The sequence below is a fragment of the Ptychodera flava genome, chromosome 21 (assembly GCF_041260155.1).
Source record: "Ptychodera flava strain L36383 chromosome 21, AS_Pfla_20210202, whole genome shotgun sequence".
Taxonomy (NCBI): domain Eukaryota; kingdom Metazoa; phylum Hemichordata; class Enteropneusta; family Ptychoderidae; genus Ptychodera; species Ptychodera flava.
The window spans coordinates 36,016,483-36,030,699 of NC_091948.1; the positions used below are offsets into that span (position 1 = coordinate 36,016,483).

General features: G+C 38.2%; 1 protein-coding gene across 2 annotated transcripts in view; it reads left to right on the top strand.

Annotated features, from left to right (window-relative positions):
• The window catches only part of LOC139122124 (SH2 domain-containing adapter protein F-like), a 98,794-nt gene that overhangs the window by 10,222 nt on the left and 74,355 nt on the right, over positions 1 to 14,217 (top strand). For both annotated transcript variants that reach the window (XM_070687523.1, XM_070687524.1), the window contains exon 2: positions 5,790 to 5,961. In XM_070687523.1, coding sequence (XP_070543624.1) covers positions 5,790 to 5,961 — 172 coding nt within the window. The remainder of the gene's footprint in view (positions 1 to 5,789; positions 5,962 to 14,217) is intronic.

Below are 14,217 nucleotides of genomic sequence, written 5' to 3' on the forward strand. Positions count from 1 at the left end.
TCTTAAAATTAGTAATTATTTTTTGCACTTGTCCCGTCGGGCAAGTGGCATCGGAGGTTCACTTGTCCGAACGCGACTTTCACTTGCCCCGGGCAATCGGACAACCCTTAGTGTCTTTCCCTGCTAATTTTGTGCTACGATCCATATGGTCAATAGACAGCCATTTGATTTCAATTTTATAAACATAGGTCACTGTCCTTCAATGGACTGATTTTGTTTAAATGTGATATGGCTGCATTCTTGTGCACATTAATTTGTTTCATTATATGATCCAAAATGGCTGATTACAACAACATACCCGATCCCATACCATTTCGAAAATTCCACCAAACCATGTGTATAGTATGTGCTGTCATGACACTAGAGGCAGTGAGGGCATCGTTATGTGTGATGTAATCAAAAGTTCCTTTAGTGGTCAACACCGGCAGAGATTAGTCTTTTATTGAATGTTCCTCAGATTACTTTATTATGCAAGTCTCAGGCCTGATGCACCCGTTGCATCAATGTCATTCCACAGCTACCTAGACACCAAAGATTATAACAAAATGGACAAGCGGGGACTGTGTCATCAACGATGACTTGTATTTTAATAAATTGGTATTCAATTTGAGTGTGTTTCATGAGGTAATTGTTCACTGGTAGTTTGTTTGAACACGTACAAAATGCACATTGAGAAATAAAAAAAAATGAAAAAAAAAAAATTTCCCTACCTACCTACATGTACATGTACAGGGCTCGACATAAGCGCTAGCCCACTAGCCCGAGGCTAGTAAATTTTCAAGAGGACTAGTAAAAATGTCTTCGGAGGTAGTCCTGCGGACTAGTGCAATTTTCAAGTTCCGTAGTTGTCCAGGAAAGTTTATCGCTACAAAACTAATGGGACGCCGGGCCACTCATTCGATAAGAATGAACCAAGCCTCGATCATTTTATATAAAAATAAACTAACTTTTACCCAAACAAATTGGACAGTGAAACAGTGAAGCAAACTTTATTGATCACCAACTTAAAATGAAACAGTTTACCTGCTACGGAGAATCAAATTGTACTGTACACGCCATAGTAACATGGCCCCGGGAAACATGGCTCAATGCTCAGCATCAAACGGCATTGTCTGCACGTCGTGTATTTTGGTTTGCTTGAGGCTCATCACTTCGCCTAAAAACATGAGCAACCCCACAATTTCGTTCAAACACTGTATCCTTGCCTTTCAAAGAAGATTTTTCTCAAGATTTCTTCAGGGGCATTCCCAAACAACACCTCCGATAGTTCGTAGCCAGCTTGACCCTGCTTTAGAATGCCTCCACATGCTGACCTCCATATATAGTCAAGACCCCCTAGCTTGATTGAAGCTGATCTTAAAAAGAGCCATCTAGCTTGCCAAAACAGTGCTATGGCAAGTTGCTACTGCTTGTACAGGTGAGGGAATTCCTCGCCGATAATAACTTGGTGCTAGCAACTTATTGTTTTGCCATTTTAGTGGAAAAGTGTAAATTATTGGGGCAATAATAGTGAAGTGAACCTTAACCCTTTTCCTGCCAAGTCCATATTTCACCACCAGGTCAAGATGGTTAAAATTAATGAAACACAACGTATTCCATATGATGTATTTTAACATAATACTGTACATTTGAAGGCTGTTGAAAACATAATACTGTAAAATTGATTTTTTTTGGACAAAAGATGCTATAACATACCAAGCCAAGTGGGTGAAAATACTTCATGTTTTGGCTCAATACCACTTTTCACTGACTTGGCTGATGGGGAAGTAATACAGTTATTACTGTCTGGCAGGAAAAGGGTTAAAACAGTAGTGAAAAAACAACGTATGAAATGGGTGTATCAGACTGTTGTATCCAATCACTTCTGGGAGTCATTGGTTATTTTTGTGCTAATCACATTTTGTTACCAGTAACTGGCAAAAACTCATAAAAGACACAAGCACATGAAATGGTAAAATACAACATTTTTACTATTAAAAACAAAATGTTTCACAAACCATTATTTCAAATGAGAGGTCCTCCCCACAAGCTGGTCAATTTTAAAATGTGATATATGTCAAAAATATGAAGGCACTCCACAGTAACATTTGTGAATGGCTGTATGAATTTCAGTTCTGGAGAAACAAGTCTGTCCCCATTATGAACAAACATGTTCTTTGCAAATTAATGACGCACTACCTGAGCTATGAAGAATTGTCCAACAAATTCATTCCTACGTCTGATTTTATTCTTGATGGTAATAGGCTATTTTCATGACCTCTCCTCCTACACAGGACATTTCATTCAGGTTATTTTTGTGGTTTATATATGATTCAAAGTTAAACATTTTGCAGTAAGCAAATGTGCTAGTCTTGCATGAAAGTTAGTTATTGGGTTTAAAAACCTTTGCGACAAAAAATATGAGAATGGTCATATACACCTCTTTACAACATGAGAGCAACATTTGGCTTTGCTTTAGCAGGACTAGTAGATTTCATTTAGGACTACTAAGAATGAACTGCTACTAGTCCTTCGGGCTAGTGGATGATTTGACCTTGCGTCGAGCCCTGATGTACCTACCCTATTTTTGAAAACCATGTAATCGGAACAGCACAATTTTTTTTTTGGCCTAACTAAGGAATTATAGCCACATATAACAAATTCTGCATTCCTAGGTATTCTGATATTAATACTTGAAAAAATCAAACTGCAACATTCTCTAAACTAAGGGCCCACACTGAGGAACCCACTCAAAGTTTACTTATATTTATATTCGTGAAATAAATGAGAGCTGAAGGAGAGGTAAAACAAGATTAAGGCGTGGAAAAGCAGAGTACATTAACTTTGGGCAAACTTTTATGATATGAATCATTTGGTGTTGTTATGCATCGATGATCTTCAAACATGAGCATAATTAACCCTTTTCCTGCCAAGTCGGTGAAAATCCGCTTGAAATTCGGTGTAGCCAGAATCTAAGCACTGATGACCGTTATTCTACCAACCCGGTGGAAATCGGGCCCTATTTGGGTACCCCCTTTCCTGCCAAGTCGACGGCACTACGTTTTGCTATCCCCTGTGCGTTTAGGGGTCATCCGAGGAGAGGTTTTCTGACAAGGAACGCCTTTTCCCCTCGAAATGGGTTCGCAGGGAGTCGATAGACAGGGAAAGGTGCAGAAACCTGTCCGCCAGTCCCCCACACCCGAGGGGGGCTGGGTTTTTTTACCGCTTTTTAGCGGACTTGGCAGGATAGCATAGTGACGTTTTCTGGCGGAGTTGGACGTACTTGGCTGCCTGGCACTATAGAGATTGCTGCTGAACTTGACCATATTACGCACGTCCGCTAGGCACAAACATCACCTCACTCGTCTGTTAGTCAGAGACCCTGAGGGTCATGCTAAGGGTGCAGCAGCACCGGCAAACCTGTCCTGTTTCCCCAGGGTAGGGTCAATTGAATACGTACCTTCAACGACTTGGCAGTGTAGCACAAAAACTATGTTTTTGCCGTTGTATTAACGACATGGCTGAGCCATTGAAGCACAGCTCCACGTAGTTTAGCCAGCTCAGTTGGGAGTTGGTTTACGAGTGTTACCGTTCATTACTGACTTAATCGAGTGGTCCTCAGTCAGGTACGGGTTTGTACCGACATGGCTTGGGCTGCAGCTAACCAGTGATAACCAGTCACTACACCCAAGTCTTCAGTTCACTTTTGCGATGCACGGGTGCAACGCAATATGCTTCCATTGTTCTAGCCATCGACGTGTCCACATGCCTGGCAGCCATATTGTACTGCTAGCTGGTTTGCGTAACAAAAGCAGTCCCTGCTAAGTGCAGGCGGTATCCCCGTAGCATTGACCTTATGTAACCTTTTGAATTCTCTGTACGCAAACAGCGTACGTAGTTACCAATACGTCGGCAAGAGGATACGTTTGCCTGCGAAGCAGAGCCAATACTTCAGACGATGGAATAAATAAAAAATCTAAAGCTACGTCCATTGAATGGCACGGCCAAGGCGGTGAAGGACGTTGCCTGGCTTGAACTTGCAGAGCTGAAGCCCAGCTTAGTACGTCGGACACCAGTTTGTAATGGTATTTCCGAGTCGTTCATATCCGTTCCATCGGAGGAACAAGTCGAGCCGTCCCGTCAAAAATACGTTCTCATTTTCAGTCACGCACAACTGAATAAGTGACTTTCGTCTCGCACCATCGGCATATCTGCCAAGTCGTTTGCAAGAGGTAGCCTTCTAGATTAGCATTGCCGAGTTGGTCAAGTTCGGCAGCAATCTGTATAGTGCCAGGCAGCCAAGTACGTCCAACTCCGCCAGAAAACGTCACCATGCTATCCTGCCAAGTCCGCTAAAAAGCGGTAAAAAAAACCCAGCCCCCCTTGGGTGTGGGGGACTGGCGGACAGGTTTCTGCACCTTTCCCTGTCTATCGACTCCCTGCAAACCCATTTCGAGGGGAAAAGACGTTCCTTGTCAGAAAACCTCTCCTCGGATGACCCCTAAACGCACAGGGGATAGCAAAACGTAGTGCCGTCGACTTGGCAGGAAAGGGGGTACCCAAAAAGGGCCCGATTTCCACCGGGTTGGGAGAATAACGGTCACCAGTGCTTAGATTCTGGCTACACCGAATTTCAAGCGGATTTTCACTGACTTGGCAGGAAAAGGGTTAAGTAGTATCTTGTATCAAACAAAACTCATGAAAAAATGGGCGACTTTGTCCCTTTAATGTGATTTCGCTCACATTTGGTCTGCCTGTTTTTTAATACCATTCACTATTTATCATATTCATTAAATTTTATTTGCATTTCACATACTTGTCCCCTGTCACATTTCTTACTTATCTATTATTTAACATTTCAATATGCCAATAGCAGCAAACATCAAGTTTCAGCATCTTTGGCACAAAAATGGGTTAATATTTCACACTGTGAAAAATGCCTTTCAGCTTTGCTGCAAATTAACTCATTGGTCATTCTTGATCACAGAGACTGATATAGTTTGTAAATGTCGCAAATAAGCCTTATATGGCAGTTGTGTGCAGAGCCATTGGCACTATTTTTAAAGTAGGGCAAAAAAAAATAAATTGAGCTGTTCTGATAACATGGTTTTCAAAAACAGGGCAGGTAGGTCGGCAGGAATTTCTTTTTCCAATATTTTTATTTTTAAATATGCATTTTTCAGGGGTTCAGGACAGTCAAACACTGGCCACAACAATTGCAGAAATATGTATCATACATATAAAAGGAAAAAACCCATAAAAGTCATCAAATGCCAAGTAACGAACAAGTGATTTTACGGGGTTTTTTTTTCTTTTTTTTTTTTTACTTCTGTGTTTACATAGCTTTAAAATTTTAGGAAGGGCAGGTAAAACAATGGGTAGGTCGGGTTATCGGAACAGCACAATTTAGTTTGTTCGGCCTAATGTCAGTGAAAGTTACACTTTTCACATTTTAAATTTGATGGCCAGTATTCCTGTTTTTATAAAAGCAACTTTTCCTCCAACAATGTCTGTAAGATAATATTAAAGTTTGATTTGTTGATGATTTTAGTTGATTTCATTAAGATTTGAGTAAAATACCATGAAATTTGCAAACATGCATTTTCTTGGCCACATTTCTCATTTTTAGCCAATTTACAATATGTACATGTATCTTCACCATTGAAACTTTTTGTATTATAGCTTTCATATTTGGTATGTCAAACTTGCTTCTTCTTCTGTACTTATCAAATTCCCATTCTATTTCATATGAGCTGGTTCTGGAAATGAATCTAAATCATTGTGAATTAATGTTGATTTTATAATTTCAGACTTTTATTGTGGAAGACTACAGCGATCCATTTGATATTAGGAAAGCAGAATTGGAAGGCAAAGCTGCTCAGGCGCCTTTGTATGAAATGCCACCAGATGGCCCAATTTCAGGAAAAGGGTATGATGAGGATGACTATACTGAACCGTATGAAGCACAGAAAATTGTACAACGTAAGTTGACAATATTTGAGATAAAAATTTGCCTGTCTTCTTGTATCCTTAGTTTGCAGGCTAATGAGAGTGATCCAGGTTGACATATGTTCTGTGGTTCTTTAACCCTTTCACCACCATGGTTTTACCCAAACCCATTGTTATCAATGGTGATTGTGGACCTGTTTACAGGGAATTAGGAGTGAACAGGTTAGTGTTAGAAATACATCCACTGTACATGTCATATCACACACTGACATACATCTTTTCTCATATTTAATGGTTTTTTAGCTCATATTTGGTATGTAAATACCAAAAAGAGCTTATATGGTGAGTCGGTGGCGTCTGTATGTCTGTGTGTATGTATGTATGTATGTGTGGATGTATGTCCGTCACACTCAAAAGCTCCTAAACCGCCCCATGTACCATCTCAGTATTTGGTGTACAGCTAGACCCAGGGGTTGAGATGTGACGTTGTTCAAATGAACATGTCAGTGTCACAAATATGCAAATGAGGTAAGAAAAAGGGGAAATCCTGCAAATGTGCGGAAGTGGTGGCATTAACTGAAACATCTCAATCTGAGTCAGAGCTTCTATGATCTCTAACCTATTTGTATGCAGTGTACCAATTGTGTGTAGGAGTGGTGGCAGTAACTGAAACAGATTATGAGTAATTTCCTGTCATTGTTCATGAACTGTTATGTATTAACAGACCTGCTAAAACTAAGAGGGACTAGCTGTGTTGAAACATTCCTCTGCTATGCATGTTGCTAAAGTTGACCTCCAGTACCTAAAGTTTCAGATATCATTTACTTTTGTCATTCTTGTTTTTCTGGTGTAAATATGAGCACACTGTCCGTGACGGTATTTTCCTAAACTACATGTACATGTCAGTTTGCACAGTTAGTGGTGCTATTGGCAGCAGGTGTGTCCATAAACTAGTCTGGTATCCTTATTCCGCAGGATAACCTCACTTAAGGTTGTATAAATCGTGGTGAAATTATCATATTTGTAATTTTGGGGCAATTTGCCCAATTTTTTGTCAAAATTTTTTTTTCAGAAAACTACTCATCTAATAGCTTTGGTATTTTGTATACAGGTTCATAAGCTTAAACGAAATGTGATGTACTGTATACAAATTCTGATGACATCTGCAGTTTTGTATTTTTGGGGTAATTTTTACCTCCCATTTGCCATACATATATGGCAATTGGGAGGTTATATGGTTGAAAAAAGTCTGTATGTGAGATGTCTGTCTGTATGTATGTATGTATGTATGTATGTATGGATGTCTGTCCGTCCAACGCAAAAACTCAAAAACCGCTGCACGTATTGAGCTGATTTTTGGTGTAGTGATGCCATATATGATGTAGATGTGCCGTTGTTAAAATGAACTTTTTAGTCCCATAGATATGCTAATGAGGTAGAAAAAAAAGCGAAAATGGTCAAAATCAATAACTCAGGAACTACTCATCTGATCATTGTCATATTTGGGTTTTACGTACCTTGGGTCCAACTCATTTAAACATATAGATTTGATGTCAATATTTGATGCTTTCTATTTTTGATGAATTTTTTTTCTTTTTTTGCCATTTTAGTAAAAAATCTTTTCCTCTTAAACCAATGGTTGGATTGCTTTAAAATTTGGCATGCAGGTACCTTGTGAAAACTCAAAATAGAATTCATCAAAATTATAACACAATTTGCAAATTTGTATTTTGGGCAATTTTTGCCATTTTTGTTTAAAAAAATCTTCTTTGAAACTGTGTATGCCATTACTTTCTAATTGGGTGTGCAGGTTCCTAGGAGTGACCTGAAGATGACTCTCTCAACTCAAGCTGAAATTTGCAAATTTTGTGGTACTTTTTGTCATGCTTTCAAATTTGGTACATAGGTGAAATGTAGTAGGTCATTCATTCAAAGTCAAGTACTGCCTGTGTGAATGAACAGATTATGATTGTGCTGTTCCAGGCTGAGGTGCTATTTATAGGAATGATGCAATGTTAGACGGTAATTGATGTTTACTGAATTTGACTACATTGTAAGTAACTCTTGTACTGTATAAATCCTATCAATTTACCCAGAAAAAATAATTAATATGATTTTAAATAATTGAATTAGTGAGGATATCAACAAAGCCAAAATAATTTTAGTGTAGAATTATTAGAAAGTTCAACTTTTTGACAGTTCATGGTGAAATGCTTACCATCTTGGAGGATTAAAACATGTAAAGGCAGCTTTCCTGAATCCCAACTTTGACATATTCTGAACCATCATATTTTGTGCTCTGTATGTTATCTAAAAGAAATTGCTCATAATAGTTTGTCATGATAGGTTGGTCACATAAATAGAGATAGAGAAAGTTCCAATTTCCATTTATGGTTGACTTGGCAAGGATAAAATAAAATTACTTTTTGAGGAAAAAAATAGAGTGATCAATTAAAAGAGTGGTCAAAGTGATAGGGTTTTTATGGTAAAGCTGGGCTGTAAGATTCCTCATGTGCTATTTATAACAATTATGCAATCTGTGTAAACAGTGCAATGAAAGTGTTACATGATTCCTTATAATGCTTTTGATGACCTTGAACTTCTTAAGTTGCAAACATTTGTCTCTTCTGTGTGCTTTCTCTGAGTACCTACAGGCTCAACTTATTCAACAGAACTTACTTGCAATGTTAATTTGAAAGTTAAAATGTGCTTGGTTAATAGGATGAAATACTGATAAAGATAACCAGCTGAAGATTCTTTATAACCTGACAGATATGCTGTTTTTTATGACGTAAATGTTGATAAGCAAATCTTGTTTACTTTAATTAGAATGTAATTAACTCTCATTTATATTATTATAAGCAGTAGTATCAAGTTGATCAAGCTAATATTGACAAGTTGGTCGGCTGTTGGAGGTTAAAAGCTGTAAAAATAAATGTATGAATGTATGAATGTCTATCTGTTTGTCTGTCTGTCTGTCTGTTTGTTCATAGACCTGCGTTTTTTGGAGGGTCTATGGTCTGTCTGTATGTATGTATGTATGTATGTTAGTTATTATGTGCGGATGTATGTCTGTCGACATTAAAAACTCCTAAATCGCAGCACCTACCATCTTAGTATTTGATGGACAGGTGCATCGAGGGGTGGAGATGTGAATTTGTTGAAAGAAACGAAGGGGAAGGGGAAAAAAGGAAAAATCCTGCAAAATGCTAAAACTTTGTAATCACTGGCCAGATTTGGTTGAAACTTGGTATGCAGGCTCTTTATAGTGACTTAAGGTACATTTCTTCAAATTGTGGTGAAATTTTGAAAGTTGTATTTTTGGGCGATTTTCCCGTTTTTTGTCAAAAAATCTTTTCTGAAAGCACTCATCCCATTGCCTTGAAAACTTGTATGTATGATCCTAGGGTTGGCCTTTGTCAGATTTGTTCAAATTGTGGTGAAATTTTCATATTTGTATTTTGGGGGCAATTTTTCCCATTTTTTGTCAAAAAATCATTTTCTCCCAAAGTATTAGTTGGATTGCTGTAAAACATGATAGTCTTGATCCTAGGGTTGTTTTCTGTCAGACGTGTAAAAGTCATTATGAGATGGAGCATTTCATATTGCTGGGGTATAAGATTAATTTGGACTTGCAATGGAATTTTCTTAGTCAACCTGTAAGAATGCAATGTCATGTGTGTACTAGTAGTTAGTATCGCTGCAAAATGGGAGGACAGTGTCATTGACACTATTTTTGTTATTTTTGGTCAGAAAATTTGTTTCTCAAAAGCTACTCATCTGATAGCTTTGATATTTAGATATTTTAGATTAAATATTTTACAGATATTTAATATGATATTGTTCAAATAATGATGAAATCTGCAATCTTGTATTTTTGCAGCTTTTTTGGCCATTTTGTCAGGCTGGCCCGAAAATGGGCCCGAAAATTTCCTCCTTCATCAACATGTGTCACAAAAACTTATTCTCAACATAACACAAGGGGACTCTTTTGACTGCTAGGTTGCTTGTTTTAACTTTCAGAGAAATATCTTCAAGTTTGTATTTTAGTGAAAATTTTTCCTAATTTTTACAAAAAAATGACAGAAATAGTCCACTGTATTGATTTCAAATTTGAAATTTGGTTTCGTAAACCCCCACAAATGTTCTCATACGTATGGCACAAGCCCACTAATTCAGTTCCGGGTTCGTTACCCACGAAGATAGTTCATAAGAAAAATAGTGCAGACCTTGACGTTTTGATATCTGCATGGATGCTTGTTTAGTTTGAACTTCAACGTCAAGAATTTTTGTAAAGATATTTTTCTGCCTGAATCAAAATGCAGACTGTTGTGAATAATGGCTTAAGCATTTGTTGGTAATATGAGGAGTTCTAGGGCTAATAGAAATCATAACAATAAGCCTGAATTTTGTCAAAAACACCACTGAGGGCGCTATTTTCATCGCTATGTCAAAATTTCCGTGGACTTGCCCGCACGAAAAATTAATCAGTAGTCAAGCTGACATTGACCTAACACCTGTTAAGAGGATTCGTGCCACTGAATGTTTTAAAATAGGAAAATCGAGCTCAACGCTACTGTGTTGGCCTATGGGAAATGAATTAGTGGTCTTGTGCCTAATTGACGGCCCAAAGGAAGTCCTATAGGGGGACATATTTCAGTACGTATGATGTCCTATGCTGAAAAATAACAACCTTTTGCACTTTCTATTACTCCGAATATTACTTGGAAATATAAAGGTTTGTAGAAACCACCTCAGACACTAATTTTGATATACCTGGGGGGCCCAAATCCCTGCTGGCGGCCATATTAGACTCAGTCAGGAATAGGGGTATGGCATAGCTTTTTGTCAATTTCTCTCCTAATTCAACTGAATTTGTCAAACCAGTACTTTTATTGTATAGACATACAATTTCTTGCTTTTAGATCAAAAATTCGTGCAAATCCATCCATAGGGGTTTTCTACAGAGAAATTTATTATTCAAAATTTCCATAAAAAGTCGATGAAAATAGGCCTATCCCCTAAAACCGGGGTTTAATTTCGGGGAGGGATTCTATTTGTGAAATCATTATCTTTTATGGGAAGAACACAACTAAGCAATTGTAAAAGTATTCTGATATGAGTGTTTGGGACACAAAATTTGTTTGCCAGGAATGTGTTTTTATGTCATATGGTGTCATATGGCTTGGTACAAAGGTGACGCAAATTGCTGCCATAGGGCCGATGAATGTATGTCTTGAGGCAGGTGTAGCAATTGAAGTGTAAGGTTAAATTTTCTTTTATTTTAGTATTTGAGTCATATTCACCAGTATTTTCATTGGTGTTAAAATTGTGCACTTTGTCAATTTAAGGTTCACTATATTGGCACAAGCTCACTAATTCAGTTCCGGGTTCGTTACCCACGAAGATAGTTCAGAAAAAAAATAGTGCAGACCTTGACGTTTTGATATCTGCATGGATGCTTGTTTAGTTTGAACTTCAACGTCAAGAATTTTTGTAAAGATATTTTTCTGCCTGAATCAAAATGCAGACTGTTGTGAATAATGGCTGAAGCATTTGTTGGTAATATGAGTTCTAGGGCTAATAGAAATCATAATAATAAGCCTGAATTTTGTCAAAAACACCACTGAGGGCGCTATTTTCATCGCTATGTCAAAATTTCTGTGGACTTGCCCACACAAAAAATTAATCAGTAGTCAAGCTGACATTGACCTAACACCTGTTAAGAGGATTCGTGCCACTGAATGTTTTAAAATAGGAAAATCGAGCTCAACGCTACTGTGTTGGCCTATGGGAAATTAATTAGTGGTCTAGTGCCATATATTGCCATGTCAGAATGAGATGAACAATTGCAATATTCTTATTATGGGCCCAAGCCTTGCGGCTTGGGCCCCTATTGGTTTTACTGGAGTTCAATAATCTTCTTCTTCCTCTTCTTCTTCTTCCTTCACTTTTTTGTCACTCTTGATCTCAGAAATCGCTGAATGTAAACTTCTCAACCTTGCAGGGCTGAAAGGTACTTATAAGTACTAGTGCATATTTCCTGGCGGCCATATTGATTTCAAATTTTGTATTCTACCTAATTTGCATAAAAACTTGACAAATCAAAAAGTTTTAAATAATTTTTGTAAAACACAGTACTGAGATGCTATATATGCCAAATTTCAGGTTCATTGACCCTGCCGTTTTTGAGGAGAAGATTTTTAAGTGATTAAATTGATATTATTCCATAACTAATTAATTACGCAAATCAAAGTATCTCAGGAACTATAGGGTCTACAGGTTTGGTTTCTGGTTCATAGGAGTTAGCATGGGACCAAAATTTTTTTGACCATTTTTGGATGATCTTGAATGACCTTTGACCTCCTTTCATATATCAAGGCTCCCATTCAAAGACCATTGCGCCATATGACTTGCAATTTTACACATAGGTAAATCTCAAAGACAATTATTTATTTGGTTACCATGCCCACTGATCACATGACCTAGAAGTTATCCTCAATAGAAATTTTTAAATCCATCTCTTTTGCATAAAAAGTAATCAAAGTTCTTTTGACAGTATTTGTGGACTATAGATCAAGGCTCCTTACTGCCAAATTTAAAGGTCAAAGACCATTTTGATTTAGAGAGGAAGATTTTTAAAACATCATTTTTCTGATTTTTCTATGACCTTTGACCTGTCCGATACCTAAACAGCTAAGCTGTGGCAAAGAGTGGTTTAGGCCCATGTACAGGGAAAGACACTTATTTTTTTATTCACTTGCCCTTCGGGCAAGTGAGGGGTTAAATTTAGTTGCCCAAATCAGAAAACCACTTGCCCAGTATAAGTTAGGTATAAGTTAAGTATAACTTAGCCGGCTATTGAACCACTCTTTTTTGGGAGTGGAGATTTAGCCGAGCGGTTCTCTCTGTTGCCTCTCCGCTAGGCGACTGATGCCGTATGTTGTGGGTTTGAACCCGATTGAAAACTAGTCGTATTTCCTTGGTTTGAAAAAAGTGAAAACACTGATTTTTGATTTCACACACGTTTATTTTTAAAACCATCATGTTACTCATCAAACTTCCTTATACGTGGTGAGTAAATGTCAGTCACTCGCTCATCAAAAAGTCCACCAGTTCTTGTTCCTCATGATCAGGCTGATCTACAACATTCTGAGGCACCGGTAGCTCAACAAACTGTGGTCGTCTTTGTCGTTGTGCTTTACTCCACCATAGATGCACAGCTCTTTCAGCATTGTATTCCTGAAGTAAGGGGGCTTCGATGGATATCCAAAGCAGATGGTTCATCATAGCAGTAGTGAGCCGTGAACGCCAGTCAGACTTGATGCGTTTAAGTGTAGAAAATCCTCTCTCACAAATGGCTGTAGATGTGGGCAATACCAGAACTATCTCAATCAGCTTCAGTATGTTTGTGAGTCTGGGGTTTTGTTCTGCAAGTAGAGTGTTGATTTGGTATGGCTGGTTGGTGCCTGGGTTGTTTCGATGTCGCTGGCCAAAATGAGCTTTAACATGCATCCACTCATTCTGTAGTTCAGTAACGTCACACTCATTGCTCTCCAGAATGATTCTGAAATGCCCTGAGAGAAGTCTGATCTGGTCATGTCCATAATTAGCCAAGTCAAGCCTGTCCTGTGGCCAATCTTTCAAGTCAAATATTCTTCCTGCCTGTATGATTTCGGTGCTTTTGTCTCGATTATTCTCCAACCTGTGGCATAACCGCTGAATCACATCATCACAGATATCCTTGGCAAATTCATAACCCAAGTCTCAATCATAGTGTGCAAGAGTTACATCCTTGAACTTTCCATTTCCAGCTCTTGACTTCTTCAATAAATCCAACATACCTCTGACCTGGAGTAGAGCTGAGCTCAGTTAGACTTAGAGCAGCACTTTCAAAGGAATCTAAAAAGTCAATACATGTTGAATCACTTCTTTGAAGTTGAAGACTGAGTCGACTGATGATATCCAAAACATCCTGCAAGAAGAACAAGAAACGAAGGACTCTGAAATCTTTCAGTTTCTTTGCAATGAATGTTGCTCTCCCTTTAACCTCTGCTGATGCTGAACCAGGTCCACCTTGGCTGATATGTTCAAAGTGTGTAATGAAGGACTTGATAGCTTCTTATCAATGACTGGCAAGCCTTTTGTACGTATGGCACCCATCTAGTACCTTGCAGGCGGGTAGGCTTTATTATTTTCTCTTCCATCAACTCAGCAATTTCATGAAGCTCTCTCAGGGCTTTTGGTGAATAGTGATAATGTTTATAGAGTTTCTTCAGCAGGTCTTGT